The sequence below is a fragment of the Ceratosolen solmsi genome, unplaced genomic scaffold (assembly GCF_000503995.2).
Source record: "Ceratosolen solmsi marchali unplaced genomic scaffold, CerSol_1.0 scaffold43, whole genome shotgun sequence".
Lineage (NCBI taxonomy): Eukaryota > Metazoa > Arthropoda > Insecta > Hymenoptera > Agaonidae > Ceratosolen > Ceratosolen solmsi.
Window position 1 is genome coordinate 2,946,248 of NW_011948431.1, and position 26,549 is coordinate 2,972,796.

Genomic DNA, 26,549 nt, shown 5'->3' on the forward strand with positions numbered 1-26,549 from the left:
GATCGACGCGTATTTTATGCATATTTTTGCTAATAAACTTACGCGTTCCTTCTCTCTCATATTATATCGTTGAATATCTTATTCGATTATTCATTTTTTACATTACCTTTATCGTTAATTTTCTTTCTTTTTTTTCCAAGCATTCTGTAGGTACAAGTCAAATTGGCATTACGTGATAACGAATGGCTTTGAAAAATTAACATTTGACATTGTAGCTTAAAGCGCACACATCGTCCTATTCGTGACTTTCTCGCGCGCCTAGTAACACCATCAGGCCTGAATTATAATAAAAATTCACGACAATAGGCATATATATATATATGTAATATAGTCGAACGGCCGTTTTATAATAAGCATTAGATTAAAATGTATATCGCGCGAGCGGCAGCTTTTCACCTCGATCAAAGCATCGGGGAAAGCATCCCCACGATCTCTCTCGACGACCTCTATCTCCACACCCACTAGAAGACGTTGCTCCCGGTGCTTTTCGCTCGATGGTTCGAGGAGGAGGCGGGGCGGACCGTGATGATACGGGACTGGGGTGTGAGTTGTGGGGTGTGGGGTGTGGATACGATGAGGAGGAGAATAGAAAGAGGAGGGGGATTGGTAGCATCGGCGGTCGGCGAAGGTCCCGGGGTGCGTCCGTTAGGGCTTGCGCGAGTGAAAGGCCGGCGGATCGAGTGAGGAGCGACCGGGAGAGACCGGCGAACGAGTCTCGAGATAATAATTGTCGCGGGGCTCGTGCCGCGGCGGCGGGGGGACCGGATCACGCGCTTCCGCGTGAAAGCGCGAATTTCCGCCGCCTGCGCGGGTAATTCATTCGGCCCAGGAATCGGCGCGAGCCTCTGCCGACGAGCCACTGCGGCCGGTCGTTAAGCGATAAGTGGCTCCGATTATGTAAATCCTTTTATCGAGCGAGTTGGCCGTTAGGATTTAAATGTGACTCGGTATATCTCGTGCACCACTCTCGTGGCAAATCAAATCCTGCCGTTTCCTCTGCCTCTCCGGGGCCTCCGGGCTGAAGGTTAAGTGAAAACGAATTCTAAAGGACATTGTCGATGCGCTGATTTAGTTATTCACTTGACATATTAACGATTGTAGTTTGATGACATTTGCCGTGGACGTGAGTCACGGATATTTCATGATCGAGGCTCGAATAAGAATCTTAAAAATTGCCGTTTTCTACTTCTCTTTGATGATTTTGTGGTTTATAACGTTTGCTTAGTGTATGAATTTATTTAGATAGTGAAATTGCATGGCACGTCGTATAATTGGTATTCACCGGTTAATGAATTATGCTTCCAGAGCAGGAAAAAAAAGAAACTTTAAAAAAAGAAACTAATAATTTCATCATTTTAATTTGGGACATGATATTTTGACCTTAAATAATTCTAATGATTGTTCGTGAAATTTTAATTCTAACGCAGTTGTTTTTCCAATAGACTTCTGCAAATTGGCGTCTTGAATGGCAAAAAATGCTCTACTTAAGTGGAACTGTAAAAGTAAGTCTTGGCAGGTTCGTTAAGTTAAGCATTACATCGAATATCGTTTTCGCTAATTTTCTACGCTCGTTAAATTAGAATTCAGCTCCTTGAATAAATAGTGACATTAAGAAAATTGACTAGACATGTCTGTCGAATAGTTTTGATTATAATTTCTCGGCCTTGTAGCTCTTATCAACTATCCAAGGACTTTCCGCTATTGACCTTAAGAATACCGCATAATAAGAAATATTTTACAAAAAATCCAGAACACGCGGCTTTACACATTACCTTTGACAATTCAATTTGTCCGAAAGCATTTATATCGAAGTATTAATTACTCATTTTACGTACGGAATTTTTACAGACCTCACATTGCTATTGCCGAGACTTGGAAGTAAAGGAATCGCGCGATTTGCTTTATTTATGAATTTGAATTGGAGTTATGAATGGGGGTGGTGATCGCAAAACTTTTTCGCGAATGATAGTAGCGTCCAATGAAGTAGCGAATGAAGTAAACGAGAGAGGCGAGTGTCTTATTATGTTTTGGCTCGGTATAGGCTAATAGTCTCCGAGGGTTAAGTGATTAGATTTTGCTTAAGAAATCCAAGTTAATTTGGCAGTTTGAATTAGTCGATCGTCCTACACCCCCTCGCCATCGCGTTCTCGAAGAGATATTCCGAAAGTTCTTCCACGCATTATTGCCTATGAGCATCAACGTATTTTTCAATTTTCATGGCGCTTAGGCTACTTACGAGATGCATTTTATTTTTAATAAAGTGCCCTCTCATCGGCCACAATAAACGTATGTTTTTGAAAGAAAACATCGAAGCTTGCTTGGAGCTAATGAATTGGCAATGATATTTACGTTTTTCTTATTTAAAAAAAAAAAAAAAAAAAAAAGAACAGCCCTAGAATGCGAAAACAATTAAAGCAATTAAACCACCCCCTCACCTCTTCGCCGGATTAGTAAATGATGATGGACATGATTGAGGAGCGAGATGAAACGTTAAATGAGAATGAAATTGCATCCACGGCTACTTTTCGTAAAACTCACTCTCGGACCACGACACCGTACCCAATAATGAACTTTAACATCACAATTTACCATTAGTCCATTTTTAGTTAACTTTTAACAAATGCCTCATCAATACGTGTACGCGGAACGTCTCGCCGCTCACTTCGAAAACACGTCTTTCTGCCGATTTACAAAAGAATCCGTACTAATACTCGAATAACCGACGCGTGTTTTTTAGATGGATGAAGTGGCGGCTATCGGGTCTCGGTAATCGCCGGGTTGGGGTGGGGATTGCAGTATGGCACGGGTGGAGGTGGAGGTGGAGGCGAAGTAGGCGATGAGTCGCGTGGACCTCTGGCGGGCGATCACGTGACGCGGAAACAACGCCGGCAGGGAAGTTGATTCTCGCTGTGCTCGAGAGGCGCGACAGCCTCGACCGTGACCGGAAACGAATCCATTGTTGGGGCATTTTTAATTTTTGAGCGGTTATTACGCTACTTTTTCACGACTAACGGATGTTTGTTGTTAATCGTTTCGAGCTCTCATTTGTTGCTGTTACTCACGTTCTTAATAAAGCAAGAGTCACTCGGGTCTCTCGGCGCTCTCGCTTCTCTCCTTTAAATCACAAATTCATTTGAAGTTTATAATGCATAATTTGAAAACCAATTGAAGCTCCTTAAATTCGCTTTGCGCTCTATTATAATCTTGCACAGCTATTTTTTTTTTCACGTTAATTTGATTGTAATCGCGAAAATGAAGAAGAAAGTTTGAGAGAAACACTTGAAAAACCTCCGTTCACGAACCTTAAACCTATGTAGTTCGTTTTAATTAGACATTATATATATATATATATATATATATATATATATAAATTTAAATAAAATGGATCAACGGTATTTTGTATAGTTTAAGATAATTAAAAAAGGTACGATATAGAGGGCTGAATTGCCCGAGTGGGTGGAACGGGAATTTACCCGCTTCGAATTACTAGACTCCTAATCGCTTTACGACTATCACAGTCTATTATTTATGCGACAAAAGAACGAAAAATTAACGGTTTATACGAGATAGTCCGGAGAACATTCGCACGAGAATTTTCACATTACGCATTCGTCCGGTGCGATTTGCCGCGGAATGAGCCGCTACTGGATTATCATCTCGATCTTATCAGGCACGAAAAGTGTGCTGCCTGCCTTTCGCGCGCATCCTCGTCCGTCTCGTTAGATGCTCGAAGCACGGATAATTCGAATTTTTGTCTAATAAGTCTCGGTGATGCTCGTGAGAAGAAGGAGGAGAAGGAGGAGGAGGCTCTTAGCGGATCGTGTCGGGCACCGAGACACCATGAGGTTCGCTCCAGCTCGGAGCGAGGTCGTAAGAACGGAGCACCGGCACATCCGCGGCCTCACTCAAAAGTGAAACTCCCTTTCGTTTTTCCCGTTGGTCGGCCGCGACGACGACCTCTCGCTTCCAAGACCCCACGGCCCGAGAACTCCATGCCCGCCGATTCGGTACGTCTCGCTCCTGCCACGGGACTCGAGCGCCGCCCGTTCAGTTACTCCCCGGCTGTATATGAGAGCTCCCACTCCATCGGCAGAGTGAACAACACTCGATCCGTGAGAGTGGCAATAAGCTCGCGTAAACAGACGCCGGGATGTTTAAGAGGAGCCGAGCTCCCTCGTAAATAACGGCGGCACGGACATGGCGACGGGCACTTTCACCTGCACGGATAAGCGGGCAGCGAGCGATAGGGGCCTTTCTCGAGCGGGACGCCGCTTCTCTACGTTCCTCGGCCTCTTATCAAGTAAAAGTGATATCCCCGGCATCGTTCGTAATTATCACGGAGGCGGCTCAGGCGAGGCGGCTCAGGCACCTCGGCCTTGGGAGCGCTCGTTTCACGGGAAACCTCGCGTTCCATATTTGAGCTCGATATGCCATCGGGCCCACGGCCTTTGCCAACCAAATTGACGCACATGCCAATTGACATAGTATAAATAGCCATTCGCTCGAGCGGGAAAAATATTTGTTTAGTGGCGGCTTAGCGTCGAGCGACGTCTCTCCTGCCCGGCGAGTTCCGTTATCGGGCGAGATTCCACCTCCGCTCGAAGGAGTCTCAGGTTCGCGAGCGAGGGACGCGAGGCCCAACCGGCACGTGGCACGTGAATATCGCTACTCAGCGCTAATAATCCGTCTGTTTGTTCGTTTTGCATGCAGGAGGCAGCAGCGCACAGCGAGAGACGGGGGCTTGTTCCGAGCGAGGACAATGCTGTAGACGATCGTGCAGATGAGGACGATGGTGATTGTGAGCGTCGTCGGCGAGACTCGCCAATAGAGGACTTGCTCCGGGTCAACCTATTGCCTCCCCCACCCCCACCAAACTCTCACTCACTCATTCACTCTCACTTTCTCTCTTTTTTCTTTCTCTTTCTCTCTCTCTCTCTCTCTCTCTCTCTCTCTCTCTCTCTCTCTCTCTCTCTCTCTCTCTCTCTCTCTCTCTCTCTCTCTCTCTCTCTCTCTCTCTTTCTCTCTCCCTCCCTCACTCACTCACTCACTCACTCTCTCACTCACTCACTCACTCACTCTCTCGCTCACTCACTCTCACACTATCTCTCTATCTCTGTGTCTCCGACTCACTCACTCACTCACTCACTCACTCACTCACTCACTCACTCACTCCCACTTTTCTCTCTACCCTTCTCCACCCTTCTCTACCCACCACCCGCCACCCTCCATCCTCCGCCCGTCGCCCTCTCCTTCCCCCTCCGCCACCGTACTTTCCCACCCTCGTTCTGTTCCCGTCCACGCGACCGCACGAGCCATTCGCCCGGGGGAGGCTGCACTGGCGTTTACATTGATGGCGGATCATCGACGCGAGAAAAATGTAAGCAAACGGTAGCTTCTCTTTACTCTCTTTGGCCTCGGTCGCAAGGCTCCTTGGACGGCTTTTCCGTCTTCCCACAAGCGCACGAGCGTGAACATTGCCGTGCCTTCAACGGCCTTTAAAGGTCTTTTCTACACTCGGCAGTCAAAGGATATTTTTCTTTCTTTTTCTTTTTTTTGTTTTGTTTTTGTTTTTAAGGCTGACTCGAGCTTCTACCTACGGTCAAGTCGTTATTTACAGTTCAAGCGTTTAATTGGCGTTGGTCGGTGGTTTAGGAGGACACAAGCACTATTTAGTAGGAGTTATTAAATAAGCTCGATCATCCGATAAGACATTTTGGAGAACGTTCGCCGGCTTATTTATTATTAGCCTCGTACATCCTCCGTATATTGGTGAAATGTCACATTGAATTGCGGCGTTAAAGGTATTTTTTTCTTCTTCTTTATTTTCAATTATTTTATGGAAGGTAATTTTCCCTTGCTAAATCGATCGTAACTTTATCGAGATTGAAAACGTTATAAAATGTCCTCGATTGTGTGAATTTTACTTTAGAATTATATGTAGATATATATAGCTTAATTTGCAAGACAGTGCGTCAACAATTCCTATCTCCGCCTTATTTCTCGAATAAATCGTATGCAAAAGCGTGCACAACTAATGTCACAGCGTATATATATATATATATATATATATATATATATTTTTTTTTTCTCATGCTTGATGTTTCTCGTCGGTTCAATTTATTTAATGAAAATTGCATCGATAAAACTATTTTCTAGCATGAGGAATATGGATAATGAGAAAGTTAAAAATACTGACTATCTTGCGTAACGAGAAATGCATGTGAATATGTAGGCGTTCATGTTTTTGCAAATTATTAATAAGAACTTTAGTTTCAACAACACATAATGTATTAGTCTAAAATCATTGGGCCGTAATAAGAAAATAATTTTTTTTAACAATCATTTATGAAGAACGGCATTGATAATCGAATTTAGTCAAATTCAATATTACTTTGTATAATACGTAGAAACGAGACATATATATATATATATATATATATATATATTTATATATATATATTTATATATATATATATAAAATTACGTAAAGTGGCTAATTAAAAACCCTTATTATCGCTATTAATTCCAAAAGAGTCTTACATTTTTGTATAAAATTGATTTAGATGAAAAATCTCTAATTTTGCTTCATATCGTTATTGATAGGTGGCTAATTTTATCCCCAAATTCCAAACGAATAAAGTAAATATTATTTCTAAAACTCTAGACGCAACAAGCATTATTTGAATTTTTTTATGTGTTATTGCTTATTGATTTTCAAATTAATGTCTCGCGGACGTTTAGCTTATCTATTTCATTTAATAGTCTTATTTGTATAATTTATAAACCTAAATAAAATAGAAATTAATGGAAAAATAATATTTGATTGCGTTAAATAAAATTGAGTTATCAATTGCGAAATAGACTGAGAAGTGTATGTTTTTATATGCGCTTTGTGTACATGTGTGCCCGCGTACACGAAGGCCTGTGCGCATGCGGGTGTATACGTATGGTTATTTCTCATTGGGTGGGTGTTGGTGAAGACAGGTGGACGGGTGGGTGGGCGTGATGGATGGAAGTATGGGGCTCGATGCCTGGATATCGAGTGGTCGATCGTATTAGCTGGAATAAGCGTTGAGAAAGAAATTAACGCAAATTTAACGTATGTCCTTGCTAATGCGTATTCATTGATCTAATATTTAGGAAGGAATTTTAACAGAAAAATTGTTATATTGCATATTTGAGCAAGAAATTTATTTCAATGCAAATATTATATTACAATACTATGATATACAGTGAAAAACGTAACCATCTCAATGTGCAAGAAAATATTTCATATTAAATTACTAATGATTAGTGTATTATTTTGACGTGTAATAATAATGCCGATGGTTATAGATCCGACCGATAAGTATTATTAATAAATATAAAGCATTTGTTATCAAAGCCTCGTTATAAATATGTACGTCTCAGTTATGAAACACAAAATATTTTTAATTTGCTTCAAAAGTTTAGTCTCTTTTAGTATTCCATGTATTGTGCGGACAATACAATATTATACTTTAAGAAAGCTTATCCGCTGTGTTTATTAGACAAGAAAATTTTTCCTTTCATAAACGAAATAAATTTAGACTTGGTTTTCATTATTCATCAGCGCATTCTTACTTAAATCTTTCATTATCTGACTACTCACTGACAAAATGTCCTAAATTCTCCAAGAAGATAAAGCCCCTATTTACGTACGTTTATTCCGAAGTTTCGTTCTTTTTTATTTTCTTCGAAGCGACGTGTCGAGGCGTACCGATCAAAAAAATTTTCACCCAAGATTAATTTAATACGCGCGTTACACATCACTCGCACTTCATTCGAACTTTATCGTTGATACGAAAGATTTCCATAATTGATAATTCCTCACTTTGTTTCGTATCTACTCGGCCTCCTACTACTTGGCTTTCCTCGATATTATTCCTCCCACAATGCTCCCCCAGTAACGCAGGCCTCCGTATCAGCCTCCGCATTAATCATCTATGCATCGACATTCTCGCGAACTTTCGAAAGGAGCGCAACAGTAATATTTGTTTGCCATCTTTATTTATTCGGTAAAAAAGACAGGAACTTCAGTTTTGTGGACATATTCACGATAATACGCGGATCGCCTCGAGAGAATCAATTCGCACATTAATAACTTTCGGTTAATGCATACGCTTGGAAATGCCAGAGCAGATCTCCATTCTTCTCCCCCTTCCCCATCCCAACCCCCAACCCACGGCTTATATACATTTGATAATGGACCCCAGGAAATAGTTTGAGTACGCCACTCGCAGCGCCCATTAATGCTTTTAATAGTCGTCGGCTTTCTCTATTCCGCCGCAGCCACAGCGACTTTCCGTCTACGGCGCCTGTTCGAGACGAACGACTCGTGTAAAAGTGTCACTGCGACTTTCGCTACGATTTTCCGCGTCACGGCCTATCGAGCAGTCGCATTCGGTTTCACTTCCGCGTCGCCGTCCCGGGTAAACCGGAAGCGGTCATCCCCATGTGCCACTGGCTTTTTCCCACCGAATCCTGGCTGCGGACGCCGCGGTCGGTCTATCAGGCCTGAATTAGCATTTGTAATTGTCGAGGCGGGCCGAGCCTAATTTCAATGCGGGCGCGGGTCCGCTGCCGTGGTTCCTGATATTACATTTTCGCGCGATAATATTATCCGGATCCTGCGTCGAAACCTGCTTTACTTCCGTTGTTTTTCAACTAGGATTCGAGGCTCACAAGCAGGGCTTACGATGCTCGATGCTGAAGCCGCTTTATATCGTAAATAGTTGATATGTCCGGCGCTTATTGATTCACACGTACGTAATAAAGCAAATCACGCTGTTTAATTTTTTATAATACGATAAGGGTAAATTTTGTAATGGACGTTGTTCTCGAATATAATAATAATTTACGATACGAAAAGATTTAGTGTAATCCAAACGCGTATGGTAGTATTGCCAAAAGTAAATAAAACTTTATACTTTTAATATTAATCGAGATAATGCTATCGTCGGAGTAAAATTTTGAATTTCGTTCGTTTCCATTTATCATTACGTGCCCAATACGGTGACGTTTAATTTTGTAATAATATCTCTACCTTCTTACGACGAATAATGTTTTCTAATGAAAAACAAAAAAAAAAAAAACAAAAAAAAACAAAAAAAAAAAACAAACAAAAAAAATAACTGGCCACGACGAAAAATATTTGAATTATTAATTGTAATTAGTAATAGTATGATGACGGAAGCGATGCAAATGTTAATTAATTTTATCGCGATTAACGCTTATCATTTCTGCAGAACGTACCACATGGACGGATGATGAGTATCGGTGTTGTTAGAACGGCCGAGTAATGGAAAATAAAAAAAAGCACGCGTACGTTTACAATATTTCTACGAAAATCTTACAATTCATATGGCATTAGCAACGTCCATCAAACGTTACGAGTTACACAAGAAATTTTGTACTCCCGTGTTTCCTAATCATTTTACATAATTGAAAATTTGCAAACACTGTATCGTTAAAGTAAAGTAAAAATGGCCGAAGAGCTTACGTAACTCTCATACGTTTACCATTAAAATATGCATAAAATAAAAAAGTAACGATTAAAGCATACAGGATCCTGCGTGCGTTTCATTCGCGCTACATAATTAAATTCACAGTCCGTCGGTAATATTGATTTAATCTACTTACTTAGCAATTTTACAATTTTCATGCCAATAATGAGTATGAGCGCGTGTAATAATGAGGAAGAAAGCGCGCACGCATTTATTGGAAGGGAAATCGTTATTCCGTGTTTGGCCAGTCTATTTGGAGTGGGAAATATTTGAGGAGAAACATATGGTCGAATGTTGCCACAGGCTGATGCCACGCGTTCGTGTCTTTGAAATCCGCGTCGAAGAGGAAGAAAAGCGATACCGCGGAACAAATGTACGATCGCTCGGAAAAGTTAGATTAGTTCGAAAAGTTTTTCGTTTGCGCAACGGTCGTAATTACGCTTAATGACAAGGCTATGTACGACAGGCCGGAGAAGAAAGGAGTGGGCATGACATTCCATCATTATATCCTTATTATATGGAGAACGTACGTGCATTCTTTGGATCGAGTGAATTTACATTCATACATTGACCGTAAGCGTTAAACAAGTCCCGCTGGCCTCGATTTTACCAGTCCAACAACGCTCTTCTTCTCCCTTCTTCACCCTAACTTATATCCATTAAATAGTCCGCAACAGGATTTCATCCGTATAACCGTAAGAATAGATCGTGCAACATTGCCTTTAAAAATTCTTCTTTCCAATTTTACCATCCACTTATGTATATTGTTATATTTTTAGTAAAAATTTTCTTCGCTTAGATCGGATATCTGCCACAATTTCTAGTGTTGCACAGTGTGGCATCGCGTTTACCGGCTAGACAAGCGTGTCAAGGTACAAGTTTATTCAAACGATAACGTTAACGTAAAATAATAGGTGCAAAGTCAAATATTCTGGAAAAATACCGCACCGAAACACGAATGCACTGCGATAGGCATTATCATTATTGCGGCGCTATGATATATTCCTCAAGAGGCACTCCTATTCGACATAAATATACGCCGAGATTATTGATTTCTCCAAAGCCATAAGCTGAATGGGTAAATTTCGAATCGGCGAGGTTCGCGACGCTACAATAAACCCGCAAGTGCATAAGATTTCGATTAAAGCTTGAATGTAAACTGTCGATGAGAAGTCGCAGCGTCGAAACACTCGAACGTTTTATCTCGCTCGCGGAGCTTCCGGCAGCCACGTTTGCTCGTGCAATAATTGAGTTTGCCTTCGCGAGTGCGTCCTCCTACCTACAAAGACAAACGGTGAAATCGCTCCGCTGGGGGAGGGGCGGCTTCCGTCCTCCTGCATTAACGATAGATAGATAGATAGATAGATAGATAGATAGATAGATAGATAGATAGATAGATAGATAGATAGATAGATAGATAGATAGATAGATAGATAGATAGATAGATAGATAGATAGATAGATAGATAGATAGATAGATAGATAGATAGATAGATAGATAGATAGATAGATAGATAGATAGATAGATAGATAGATAGATAGATAGATAGATAGATAGATAGATAGATAGATAGATAGATAGATAGATAGATAGATAGATAGATAGATAGATAGATAGATAGATAGATAGATAGATAGATAGATAGATAGATAGATAGATAGATAGATAGATAGATAGATAGATAGATAGATAGATAGATAGATAGATAGATAGATAGATAGATAGATAGATAGATAGATAGATAGATAGATAGATAGATAGATAGATAGATAGATAGATAGATAGATAGATAGATAGATAGATAGATAGATAGATAGATAGATAGATAGATAGATAGATAGATAGATAGATAGATAGATAGATAGATAGATAGATAGATAGATAGATAGATAGATAGATAGATAGATAGATAGATAGATAGATAGATAGATAGATAGATAGATAGATAGATAGATAGATAGATAGATAGATAGATAGATAGATAGATAGATAGATAGATAGATAGATAGATAGATAGATAGATAGATAGATAGATAGATAGATAGATAGATAGATAGATAGATAGATAGATAGATAGATAGATAGATAGATAGATAGATAGATAGATAGATAGATAGATAGATAGATAGATAGATAGATAGATAGATAGATAGATAGATAGAGAGGGGGGAAAAAGCGCTCGCTTATTATTTTTTTTTTTTCGCATCACCGGTCGCTCACGTTTCATCGTTCCATCTGGTTTCGCGTCTCCGTCTGTCCGCACTTTTCTTTTCAATGTTCGCTTTGTATGTCGCTTGGCACGTGCCGAACATTGACGCGTTGTTTTGCTCCGTTATTCTCACCGTGACTTTCTAGATGTTCCCCTACGTTGTTGTTTTGCTCTTCTGCTCCGTAGATTCGTTGGCTCGCGCGAGCCCAACGATTCGCTTTGCATTTTGGCGGAGTCGAGGAATGAAAGATCGAGCTTATCAATTCATTGATAATTCGGATCCCATCGGAATATCGAGTGCGATGACGAGGGTAAGCGATCGATCATTCCGAAATATCTATTATAAATATCAATTATAATATGAACATGCGAACATTCGAAGACGTTGTTGCGCCGAAGCAAACTCGAATTATTTACCAAATCTTTTAGCCAAAACTTTATTCCAACACTCATGACTGTTGCCCTGCACCACCATATTAAGTATTATTTAATTGTTTTTCCCCTATTACTCGTATGATAAGACGTATATAAGTTTATTTCCAGAGCAATGAAGTTTTCACTCGAAACGGATATACACAAATAGTGCGTTTAAAGGATCGTAAAGTTTTAGCTTAGACATCATCTATTTATAGTTAAATAAGTCTTAGAGTTATTAAATTTTACAAATACTCTACTCTAGTGCTGATCTAAACACCAAGGATCTTCGTATTGCTGCTGATTAAATCACATTTATTAACGATAATAATGCGATAAAATAGAAAATTTATTGGCAATGAAAGTTAATCGATAATTACAAAGGTATTATTCGATAATGCTTTAAGTATGTAAGGCTCTAGCTATTATCTTTGTCAGTGTTGTATTTAACAGATCATCCAATCACTTTCATTATGCAGAATATAATAAAGCGCGTCGCTATTTGTTGATATTGTTTCCGGTATTTCCATATAAATCAATAAATAAATTACTTAAAAACTAGAAAGCAAAAAAAAAGAAAAACAAAAAAAAAACAAAAACAAAACAAACAACAACAACAACAACAATAAATGATAAAAACAAGTCTGCAAGTATCATGGGAATACAAATTACTGAGATAAAAGTAGATGTATTAAAATGAGCTAACTAGCCAAATAGAAATTAACAAATTAATATGAACAATGAAGTAATAAGTTAGAGCGAAAATACTTAGTAAGTTAAAGCAAGCAAACAAAAACATTAATTGCGTAAAAGGAGAAAATAAGCAAAGTCGCGTAAAAAAAGTCATTTAAGCGTCGATAATTATAATCGAATGCTATGGCGATGAGTCAATAATACAACGTCAAACAAGCTGAGCGCGACGAGAGACTTTTAAAGTTTGAGGCCGCGCGAAAAGCTTTTGACTTGTCTCTCTCTCTCTCTCTCTCTCTCTCTCGATCTCTCTATCTCTCTCTCTCTCTCTCGATCTCTTTTGCGGCCTTTCCGTGATTACGAGACGTTTCCTCGACTCTGGTATTACAAAAAATTACGAGACTGCGAAACTTTTCCGTGTGAACACGCATTTCCGTATTGTCGACGAGCGTCCAACGAACGAAATTTCTCGTGTGTCTAATACCGGGAAGATCGCATCGTGAAATACTTGTCGAAGGAATTAGTGTCCTTGTAGAAAGGAATTGTTCGCCTGGCCAATCATTCAATTGATAATTGAACAGTTTTTTTTTGTTTTGTTTTTTGTTTTGCTATTCCCGAATTAGCGAGAGTTTATTTTGATTTTTATAAAATTTATAATATTTATTAGTTTATTGATAATTCGGACCTAATGATTTTTCAGTCGAAACTATTATTTGGATTTTCGCTGTATAGGTCGGATCATATGTTTGCTATCAGGTATTTGATATTAATATGCTTGGAACTAGGATCGGCTGACTAGGTTCATTGGAAGAATTTCCCAATACAATCGCACTAACCTCTATAGTGACTTCATTAACATTTTCATGGCTTCGATTTTCTTGAACTCACAGGATTTATGTAATGTCTCGCGTCCAATGATGCCCAATGACGGGCAGGGATTGGAAAATTTTGGCGCGTCTTTGATGTGTCATGAACATAGTTTACCATAATTTGATGAAATGTTTTTTTTTTCACATTGTTTCTTAATATATTACACAATCACGAATATTGATAATTTGAAGTATTAACTAATTCATGTTATTTATTTATGGTAAATATGTTGGATAATTGTTGGCTATTGTTGGATAATAAAAGACGACTAAATATTCTTAACTCAATAAATCTTTTAATTACTTTGATAGTTTAATTAATTTATTAATGAGAAATATACGAAGAGGCTAGAATAAGATGGACAAACGATATTTAACCGGATTACAAAAAAAAAAAAAAAAAAAAAAAAATATGATATTTTCAATTTTCTGAACATAGGTTACAATTGTTATTAAATATAATAATTCGTATACATTTTCGTTAAATTCTCAACAACAGTTTATGATCTCTTTAAAGTTCAGTCTATAAATAGAACTTTCTATTAAGTAATTATCGATCTCACTTAGTGAACATGAAACGACTTTTATCATAATTTTGTTCATAATTTAGTTTATGAAAATATAAATATATTCGCTTTCTATTCCTTCTCGATATATTTTGTAGTACGAAATATAAACTGATCGTTGGATCTTTCCAGTAGATTTGCAATTTATTTTTATTAAATAATACAAGAAACGATTTTATTAATTATTTAATGATGACAAATGCGCGTCCTAACGAACCATTTATATTCCGAAGAAATTATCGTTTCAGTATTTTCTTTTACATTACAGAGATAGCAGTGCTGTTCTCTTATCTATCATCTGCCCTTTTAAATCAATAAATATAAAAAAGTATTTGTAGGGTGTTTTAATAAAATGTACATTTTTTCTTCATTGAAATCATACAAGACCGTAAATCTCTGGCAGTTAATAATAAGGAAAAAAGTAAACTCGCGCGTGCTTTTACTTACAAAAGACTTTTTTTAAAAACCGCGGGATAAAACTTTGTCAAGAGCGCTCATTGTGCAGAACTTATTTCAAGGCAAAAAGGAAAGTTTGCATGTACGTCGTCTATCGAGTATATACTTTAGAACAAAAGCAAAAGCAAAGATTAAACGTCTAGCTCGCGTCCATGAAAGCATCTTTTACCTTGTAAATTACGTAAACAAGGTGGCTGCGCAGATCTTGCGGGCTCATTTATTTGGGTCCGAATTTAAATCGAAAATCTTGAGCGTCAACGACTGAAAAACATGTTTGTCCATACAACAATAGCGATATAAAAAAAATATGTTTACTCAAGTTTTACGAGGGAGTGAGTTTGAGCCGCTCCAGAGCCACTCCATCGCGTTACCTCATCGCTCCCGTAACTTGAGCGGCTGTTTTGACAACAGTGGCGGGGCCACCAAAACACGCGCTCGCGACTCGCACACCCACACCTCTCGTAGGCTCTCAGCTATCGGCATCGACTCGTCGACTCTCTCTCTCTCTCTCTCTCTCTCTCTCTCTCTGTGAGGCGCTCGGTGCGCGCGCCTCTGGGTTCAACGGCCGTGAGCTCGGGTGGCTTCGGTGCCGCGACTCGGCTTCGCTCGGCACTAGGTCAGTGATGGAGTCACTGGCCGCCCTGAGCGCCGAGGCAATGACACCGACGACGCCGAGAGCCGCTACCTCTTGGCGCTAGCTCCTCCCCACCTTCGACGATACTGACTACGCTGGTGGGGATGAAAGTGCAGAGAGCGACGTTGACGGTGAAAACGTCACGAGCTGAGCGACGGCCTCGTCCCTGTCTCTCGATTCCCGTTCTCCCTCCTTCGGCTCTTCTAGTCAATCTCTCTCATAGAAAGAGTCCGAGGAAGAGATAGAGAGAGAGAGAGAGAGAGATAGAGAGAGAGAGAGAGAGACAGAGAGACAGAGAGAGATAGATAGAGTACGGATAGAGAAATTGATGTTAGTCCGGGGAGATGGGGGATTCAACGGCGACGACGACGACGACGACGACGACGACGACGACGACGACGACGACGAAGACGGTGGCGGCGGCGATTATTATTATTCGTCTTGGCTAGATACCGTGGATGTCGGTTGCTCGTCATGAGTTTTATGCATGGATTCTAAGTGAGAGCTTGTGCTCTATGAATCCAGCGATCGTAAGTTTACTTTCGTATTTTTACGTAATCCGATCAAGAGGCTCCTATATTTTAGCATTGGGCTCGGTAATTTAGAAAATTATCGTTTATATTTAATCGTTCTTTAGATGGTTACAAGACGAAGGTGAAATGAGTTCTCTTAAGCTTTGACTATTAATTAGCCTCATTTTATGTGGGATCGCTTTGTCTTATAGTCGATAAGTATATACAACTATTAATTGTCGAAATCAGATTTGCAATTGAATTTAAAAATACGCCTAGAAATGAACCTTATCTAAAATATTGGCTCAGATACTATTGTTGTAAATGGTAGTACTGGTAATATACAATAATAACGCAAGTGTGAATATGTCAATGGATATATTATATTTTAATTTTAATACTTTATTATATGTATATATATATATATATATATATATATATATATATATATATATATATATATATATATATATATATATATATATATATATATATATATAAATCAATATCTAATAAACAGAGAGAGAGAGAGAGTGAGAGAGAGAGAGAGAGAGAGAAAGAGAAGGGAATGAGGTTGTACATTTAAAAATGATACGACTGCTTGCATTTAGAATTCTATGTATACATTTAGGATTTAATGGTAATCAAAAGATTTATGGCTATTTATATATAATTTGGTTTGAAATATCAATACGACTATTTACGATTGATCTTATTCGATAATTTTAATCGAATAAATGAGCCGCCATTGATTTCACGAGCATTGCTCATAATTTTCATTAGATTCATAAAATCCATCTTAATTAAAATTTTCATCCAAATTCATTGTGCTATATAATAAATATTCCCAATTATTAATAATTAGTAGTATGCTATAGGATACTAACTATCCCCTAAAGATAATTAGATAGTTACCAATAGCTACTAACCATCTCTGCAGCAACTTGCCTACCACTCTCCTCCGGCCTCTCGAACCTCAAATAAGCCTGACATTATTATTCGGGCATGAAGTCAATTGTAGCCCTCCGCGAGCGATTCTCGAAGATTCGAATGCGTGCGCGCGCGTTATTCATGGAGCTTAGAGCCAAGTCCTATTATGTCGTGCCGTAGAATTTAAAGTGCTGTTAACCTCCGCTGACGCGCGTCTCGTAAATTTTTACTGTTGGCGTTGATCGCGCAGCCCGGGTGTCGGTCGTCCAATTAATCGGGTACGATCCCTCGCGCTAATATCGAAATTTATACGCAGCTCGACGAATTTCCTTCTCCTTTAACAGTGCTTGGTTCGTCGTCTGGCTGCTTGGGCGTCCGACGCTGGGCGAGAAAAATACCCGGAGCTACTTTACGAGACATCCACACGGGCGTCCGCAATTTTTCTCTCCCCTTGGCTTTTAGGACCACCCGGGCACAAAAGCACTCGGGCAGCGCGTTACCTTCACCCCCGTGGAGTCGCGCCCGCTGTGCTCCGGCTCGACTTCTTTTAGATTCGCTCGAGTCCGGCGCGACTAACTACGCGTCCTGGGTCAGGAACTGGATCGATAACTGCGGGGGGAGGAGGGTGGGGGATGAAGCTGATTAGACGACGACCAAGTCATCGATGACAAGTTCTCTCGTTATGGTAAATACACGCGTATAATTTATTTCGCCAGATTCGTCGTTAGGCTTGCTTGTTCCTCCCCCCCCCCCCCCCCTCATCGATGACAAGTTCTCTCGTTATGGTAAATACACGCGTATAATTTATTTCGCCAGATTCGTCGTTAGGCTTGCTTGTTCCCCCCCCCCCCCCCCATAGTTTTCCGATTTTACGTAGGAATCGAGTATTATCTTTGAATAGTTTAGAACGATTTGGAGGATTTCACGTCTAAAGGATTGCGAGTATAAAAATATATTCTATGGCTAAAATTTTGGGAAGTTAATTAAGTAAGGGAAGAAATAGCTCTAAATATAAATTAGATGTTAAAACTCGCGTTGACACGTTTATTATAAAATAAATATGGTTACTTGATGAAAAAAAAAAATTTTTTTTTAAAAAAAATAGGTATGCAGACACGGAATTGACAATAGTCGTGATTGAGCATCGCAGTATTTTTTATTCAATTTATAATAATATACATGTCATGTCCGTTGCCATTGATTGTTTACAACCGAGGATATTAATAATAATACCACAAAATAATTACTTAACATAATTATACAAATATCTATTTGATTATTCGTATAAATGAACGAGCGTTACAAGTTTTTCGATGAAATGTGGTGATTAAATACGACATATCATTAAAAAATCGTACTCTGTGCTCGAACGAACGTATGTTCGACAATTTTCAAGCCGATGATTTCTTAATAACCAGTGCGTATGAATTGTACGTAATCTACTTGGATTAAAGCATCATCGGAGCCCATTAGGTAATCGAAAATTCGTTTCTCGCTATCGCCCTTGCAGTCATGCTCCATCCGATTCATCTCGGTTCCGCTCACCACGCGTCATCTTTACCAATAGTTTAAACTCGAAGATGATATTCGCTTTAGGATGAGGAGTACGAGGGCGCGTAAAGTAAGGCATGGGAAAGAAATGATATTCATTCCCTGAAACGCCCTCCGCATAAGTAGAATCCCGCGATTGGGCCCCATTCGACGACTGACGCTTCGCCGTGCGAACGGCACGTACTTCGTGTCCAAGGGCGGAGCCGAAAAGCGTCTTCTTCGCGACATTCTTTGTTCACTGAGTAAACAAAGACGGACGCGTATTTACACGCCTCGCTCGTCTTGGCGCGCGTGTGCGTATACGTAGACACGTGCGCACAACGATCGGAAAGTATATCGATGTCCACGTGGTGCGCGTGCTCAGGTTAACATGAATGTTGCAGTAGTCGACGGGGCTTGACATTGGAGGGGGATGGGGCGACTGGCGGGAGCGCATGCATTATGCATGTCGGATAATTCGTGACTTTTGATTGCGTCGTGTCATCGTGTCGCTTCGTCAGAGCTCCCGATTGTCCGTCTTCCCCCCCCCCCCCGCGCGATCCCCACCTTCTACCCGCACCACTTAACGCCCCTCACCGCCCCCACAGCGCTCTTTTACCCTTGTTGCTTTTTTTTCCCTTTCTTTTTCGGCTCGTTACTATCTTTTTATCGCCTCATTGGATTTTGCTCGGCTCGCTCTATTGCTCCTCTTGTGAAATACGCAACGTAATTACGTAAGTAATTCGCTCACGAATTTTAGATGAAATTAGCCATTCCCCTGTGATACTTAATGTATAAATCGATCTAAGCTGTACAATAGCTGAATAGTGTACTTGAATAGTCACGGTCTTCTCCATTTATATTGACTGCTCGATTATAATATTACGCCCTCGTGCTGAGAGACTCATGTTAAATAAATAAATAGCTTATGTAGAAAATTATAGAGGGATTAATTAATTTTGTCTTACGTGAATGGTATGGAAAGGCTGAGAACATAAAATATCGCCCCGTACATGATAGAACAGAGATATTTCAAAACGAATTTCAAACTAATTGCAATTATAATTCATACCAATTAAAAAGAAAAGAAAAAACAATAAAAATTCTTCCCCTAGTTAATTATCAATCACACACTCACTGGTTAACTATAATTTACGCATATTAATGATATATTAGTTGCATTAAATTACGATGTATTGCATTCGTTTAGCGTGTTATATTGAGAATCTCGTCCTTTCAAAAGATGTTTCACTAAATTATCACTTTCCAATAAAGAGTCTGAAGGAAATGTAGTAGGCTGTGTTGTACGCTCAACTACGTGGATTTATTTTTTATAAATTCCGAATTTCTATAGATTCCGAAAGAATAAATGGCTGAAACGGCTTCGTTAATTTTTGCTGCATCTCATGACGTCGACGTAAGTTTATGTTTCGAATTGCGATTTCGACTTTTCTAATTCTATGCTCGATTGCTTTTCGAGCTTCCGTACTTTATAAGCGAGCGTAACGCGCTTCTTCTTCCTAGTCGAAACTTTTCCCCGTGCTGCGGCCAACAATTGCCCGACCAATGATGTTTTTATGATGGCTATATATCCTCGATTAAGATTCGGCAACATTTTCCCATTCCTATGATTGATTTATCAACGTTAATCAACCGTCTTTTGTTTTTAGTATTCTCCGCCGCTTTATTATTCTCAAGGTTTAATCGGACACTTTTATTACGAATTAGTTGCAAGGTGCAATCAATGTAAGAAGAAATTCGCGTTTCTCCTTACGTAAGCTGATATATGGAAAAGCAGTAAATAGTCGAATAGTTTCTTACGCAAGAAATAATAGCCGTCTATTTATTAAATTATAGCTACGCAATAAAAAAAAAAAAAAAAAAAAAAAAAAAAAACCCGGAAAAAAAAAAAAAAAAAAAAAATATAAACACCCACAACCGGAACAAAAGAAATAAAAAAACAATATTAACGCACAACATATTTCTAAGTATAAAGAATTTAACGCAACTCTTACCGCGAGTATGCCTTAAACGATAAAAGTTCGCGTAACATATTCCTCATTCTTGTTAATTCGATAAGTAATTTTGACAAATACACGCTGCCGTGTATAAAGTCAAGCGGATATTCGACTAAAGAATTTTCTTCTCAATGATTTTGAAACGAAGTACGCCAAGATATCGGATGATAAAAACAGAAAGTTTGCACTTATGAAGCAGAATTTAATTTTAGAATAAGTAATAAAAATAGCAGTGCACAATGAATGAAAATGAAGCAATTGTGTCAAATTAATTTCCTGTCTCTATCTCAATCCGCTCTCTCTCTCTCTCTCTCTCTCTCTCTCTCTCTCTCTGTGTACTCTTTCATTCGCACAAGATAATGAAAAAAAAGCGTTTGCACTTACTCTTCACATTTAATAAAGCAATGAATGCTGCATCGTAAAACCGTATCGGAACACATCTGATACTAAACAGTGAAGCTAAATTTCGACACATAAATTGCCGCAGCCGCCAAGAGACTTATATTTTAGAAAAAAATTAAAAAGAAACTGGCAGCACGCGCATGTCGTCATGCACGCTCTTTCCTTAAAATCGGCGCCTCGAGCGTCTCGCTTTAAATTTAGCATTTCGGGCGTCATCACACGAGCCATCGTCATCACACGAGCCATCGTGTCGTCGTCGTCGTCGTCGTCGTCGTCGTCGTCGTCGTAGTCGTCGTCGTCGTAGTCGTCGTCCGTTCTACGTCCTCCGTCGTCTCACCTCCCCCTCGGTGCAAGCCACCGATACTCTTGAGTCCCGACTCGACGAGTGCGCTCAAGACGAAAAATGCAGCTGAAGATGCTGATGGAACCGAACGCCAATCAGATTTTGCTCATCTTAGGAGAAAGGATCGCTGATTCCCGACGTAGGAGAAAGTCAAGGCTCTAACGATCATGAGCATGTGCATGCGTAGCTTCGATTCTCCGAGGAAAAAAAATAAATACACGTTGGGCTCGACTCGTTGGTGAATTTTCCTTAACACCGTAACTTTTAACCGTTCATTCCCTGTATTTTCTCCATCAATGATCAATTGGTTTAACCTTTCATTTCAACCATTGAGCCGTTTTAACAATTTTATAGGAGCGCATTGTAGCGCTTTGTAATTGACATTATAATAAATTAATTTTAGCTATGGAATTGACTTTTGTAGGCGGAATAGCTAGATGCTCTTATGTAGTTCTGTAAACATTTTTGGCAGCTATTTTTACAGCCCGAGAATTGCTTTAAATCTTGTAAAGCATAAGTGTGAATTGCGCTATAGCTTAAGTTATACTGTTTCTATTCTTCTTTTTTTTGTTTTTGTTTTTCAAGCCTAAGTGCATAATCACTTGAGCTGTATATTTGCAATTTCATTTGCACAAATTCGGTAGAACTTTAATAGTCGACGGAGCCACTAACGTCTCGTCGCCCTTTACAATTAATTCGTCGAAAGTACATACTCAACGTTAAATTCGCACTTAAATTAACTGCTGGCCCGTTGAAAATCATTATTCTAAGGGATGTTGGGAAGGCAAGGAAGGTTCAGGTTAATTATGCAGGCGCGTGGAAGAAGCTCGAGGCCGCTTGCATTACCAAAGGTGAAGACTCTAAGGGCACGAAATAGAAATAGGGCTAGGCCTAGATATATATATATATATATATATAGAGAGAGAGAGAGAGAGAGAGATGGGAAAAAAGCTCAAAGAGGATGAAAGAATGGGACCACGGTCTAGTGGCGGCGGCCTCGGGATGCTTCTCGCGGACTTTCACTCGTGGCCACGAGATACTGACGGAGGCCATCGCACTCCCAGCCGTCCGACTCCTCCTCTCGTCTCTGAAACTAGACGAGGGGCTTTCGGATGCCGCGATGCGGGCTTTCCCTCTCGTAGGAGCGCCGAGGCCGCTTTTTCGCTCGGAAATCGAGAGCGCGGGACGCCGAGTGAAAGGCGACTGTCTATGCTTCGAGCGACGTTCATCGTTGAGAGCGAATTGGGAATCCTTGCTGGGATAACCGGTCGTAGCTTGTTTTTCCAAGCGACCGTTTTTCTTGTTTCGAGGGAGCTGCGACTCGATCGATACGAGTGCGAGACGCTTTCGAGATGCTTCCTCCAATGCACTTCATTAGCAATCTTAGATCAAACTGACTCTTCGACACACGCGTCTTCAGTGGTGGTTTGAAATATTTTCAATGACAATCTGAAATCTGAAATTGATCGATGATATTGTTTATGAAATACACGAAAGCGGCATTAATTAGAGTTTAAATGCGATAGTCAACCAAATTATTCCGCGATAGAGTAATATTTATGCTGGTTAGTTTAGATTTTCCTTGATATTTACTCTTTAAAACCAAAAACAAAATCAAAACAAAAAAAAAAAAAAATAAAAAAGGATTCGTTAGCCTGCTTATTTTTTACTTAATGAATTTTGATAAATTTTCCTTTTATAAAAATGCTTTGGTCATGGCATCAATTACTTGTCAATACGTTGCCGCGTAATATTTTAATGGCAACCGAACGTCCTTGCGTTATTTTCTCTGTACTAGCTTGTAAGTAAACTCCTTAAATGTCCCTCCCCCTTTCGGTCAATCCACTGCCAGTGGCAAATTTAATTCTATTATTATTATTATTATTATTATTATTATTATTATTATTATTATTATTATTATTAATATTATGATTCAATAATGATATCCTAGGGTTTTTAATTATATATCGCTCTAAGAAATTGATAGAGATGATTTATTTTATTTACATACACACGCGCGCGCGCGCACACACACACACACACACACACACACACACACATACACACACAAAAGTATATTTGGTTATATATATAATTTTTTATTGCGCGTCTAAGATTAAAATAATTTATTTTATATTTTTCAAGTAGTTGTGATAGCTTATCATTTGATAAAATTGTTTGGTTAATTTTTGTTTCGGAGTAATATGGTAGTACACGTTCTTCTACTCCAAGTACGCTATAAACGCGAGTTGTATGCATATTTTAAATTATCATCGACGGACGCTAGTAATTTTTGCTAAAATAACAATTTATAGTATCATTACCTCGCAAATAATTGATCTATTAATATGTTTTTCTTTTTTTGTGATAAACAATAATTAAAAATCAAATATCTTTAAAAAAAAAAAAAATATTTTTTATTTCTCATGACAAATATATTAAGCGGCATTGGCCCGGTGGATAGTTTAATTTTTGTAATAACAATTATTATTAAATTAAATTACTTTTTAATAAACTCCAATATACTCTTTTTAATCAAACAAAATTTTCGAATATGTTTTCTTTGTTTGTTTTTTTGTTTGTTGTTTTTATTATTATTATATCATATGGTCATAATCAAACGAATATTTCGATTGAAAATTCCTCGACTTTTTTACTCGCTCATTATCTACGTCCATTAGTCGGCAATTTGTTTTCCTTTGCGCGATCGCTCGCCTACTACTCTCAATCATTCTCATATAATGTACTTGACTTTCAATCTGCTAGTTCTATGAATTCGAAGTCATCCGCCGCGGTTTATTTAATTAGTTTGTAATTCAGCTGCATGAGCGAGCGTCTTGTCGTTTTAAAAGAAGATGAAATCCGAACGTGCGTAATGGAAAAATTTATCGACACTCTAGCATTTACGGTTGTTTCAATAATATTAACGACGCGACGCCACTGGCCCCGAAACTTTGTAAACTTCATTAGATTTTTATTGCGCCAAGTTGGTCTGCAATAATTTTAAACAGCTCATTTGCCCGGGGCTGAACTTTACTACCAATAAAGTTTGTTACGCTTTGCCGGTGAATTCGTGGCGGCAATTAAATTTCAACTCGTCAATGTTTATATTCATAAATATTGCATTGAACCTTGGAATATTGTAAATTCGTGAACTTTGCGAGGGCTCTGCTTTTTCCTATCTTTTCCGAACTGCATTTTCACATCGTCGGGAGAAGATGGTGAACTTTCGCCTTACCGAGAGAAGACAATATTACGTGAAATCCATGAAAAACAGCAACTACCTCTAGCTCGGCAATTATCGCTTTCCGATAAAAACAAAAGAACGAAAAAAAAAAACAAAAATAAATAAATAAAAAAAGAAAGAAGAAACTTACACCGCCAGGAGGTTCGCATTATTTAATCAGCCGGGTAAACCTTCGCGTAAACCTTCCCGTAACGACACAACCGTCGCGTGGAAAGACAAATGCGTGCTCGAGTTGAAAAAGTGTCGCGATGACTTTTATATGCTGAAGGGCGTGATGGGACAGTGGCAAGGAGAGGGAGGAAGGGAGGGATGATGGTGGATGGAGTATGGTGAATGAGAGAGAGAGAGAGAGAGAGAGAGAGAGAGAGATAGAGAGAGAGAGATAGTTACTAGATGGAGAGGGCGCGCAATTCAATATCGCGGAGGGAGCGAACGAGCCGCTGATAAAGCGCTCTCTATAAATATTTGCTTTTGGCGAGTTAAGAGCGCAACGATTTGTGCGGGATTTCTTCTTTCGTTGCGTTTTCCCCGCTCTTTCCCCCGTCAACTTTCAGCAAATATGCGCGATTTATCTTTGAGTATTTGAGATATACGACGTACGAAGCGAGATCTTGGCTTTGAAAAATCGCTGCTGAATGGCAGCCGCGCCGCTTTTAGTTTTAATTAAACAAGCCAAGCATCCGTCATAATCCCTGACTGCGAATCCTCATTTGGATGTTATTTGGAATCTAATGAGTGATTAATTACGAGGATAAAGTATTTTTCGAGAAATTTGCAACATCATCGGTAGATTATTCGTCCAATAAATATCATTAGCTAACTATGAAAAGCTCGTTTTAAAGAAGTCGACTAATTGAATAAATTTTCTCCAAAGCATAATTTCCACATTCTTACAGTATTGGATATTTTGTTTTTAAGAATCGTTAAATTATTATGTCTTTTAGCCAGATCTTTTTCCTCTTTACTTTATCCATTGTAAAACATAATCTTCGACTCAGTTACTTACGATCGATTCAATATTATCTTACTCTAAACGATACTCGTAGATTCCTGCATTCGAAAATTATCCTACATTAATACTAATTTACGTGATATTATTCCAAATAATTATTCATTCATGGTTCTCGGGACGTGTAATTTATTTATACCTTTTAATTTGCTTACTAATGCATCGGCGTAATTGTGAAAAAATGAATTCTAAACATAAGAGTTTTAAAATATCGAAAGGCATATTACGTTTCTAATAGTTGCATAAACTATTATGCCTTTAAATTTGTAAATAATAATTTAATGGTATCTCATATAAAAAGTGTGAATAAAAATTCGAAATTTTACATAGCAATTGAGGATTTCGTTAAAATTGTCTTTACATCAATTACTACATTTCTAAGAGCGTATAATGAAATGTCGTAAATTTATGTTTCTTCTGCAGATGACATTATTTTATCTACATATATATATATATATATATATGTATATATAAATGTATGTGTATATGTATAAACAATTGTCGTAAGCGTGGATAGTATCTATGAAGATAGATCGTTAATATTTCGTATGGAAATGGAAGGTATAGCGAAGCTCAATATAAACATTATCGATGAGCCTTAGAGAGAATTTACTTAAACCATTAAATCGCTTTTAACTCATCAGCGATTTCCTTATTGTCATATTTACGATAAAATGAGAGCTCGCGCAACGTCGACATTAATGTCGATCTGTTAATAAACGTAGGCAAATAATTCATAAAAATACGAATCTCGTTTGCTCTTCTTAATCATTATCGTCAGTTAATGTATTAGGATCATAGGCTAAATAGTGCTCGAGTAAATTTCAACACACATACACACAGCCGCAAAGTCCTGTTGTTTATACGACGGGGCTAATATCATCGAACACCACGAGCATATTGTTTAAACTGGAGTATTGAGCCGAGATGCGCTATAAACACACTCGATGAAGATCGATATCATCCGACATCCCTCGAGTGCTTAAGAAAACAACTTAATCGCGTAATGCATTCGACCGAACGGGGAAAATAAACCCTTCCTCCACTTTCCCTCCAAATATCGAGATTACGTCATTGCGATAAGTATACTCGGCAAAGTCGAGTATATCGCGCCATTGGGACGCGCTCGAACGATCCAGCGCTTAAAGACTCAAAAATTCGGCGGCCAAGGACGAGAGGTGGGGCGTGCGAAACTC

The 26,549-nt window shown here is 38.9% G+C and overlaps 1 protein-coding gene across 1 annotated transcript in view; it reads left to right on the forward strand.

Annotated features, from left to right (window-relative positions):
• Nucleotides 1–5,279: 5,279 nt before the first annotated feature.
• Nucleotides 5,280–26,549, forward strand: part of Hr4 (nuclear hormone receptor 4) — a 240,369-nt gene continuing 219,099 nt past the window's right edge. The window contains exon 1 of the mRNA XM_011502049.1: nt 5,280–5,377. Coding sequence (XP_011500351.1) covers nt 5,351–5,377 — 27 coding nt within the window. The 5' untranslated portion in view covers nt 5,280–5,350. The remainder of the gene's footprint in view (nt 5,378–26,549) is intronic.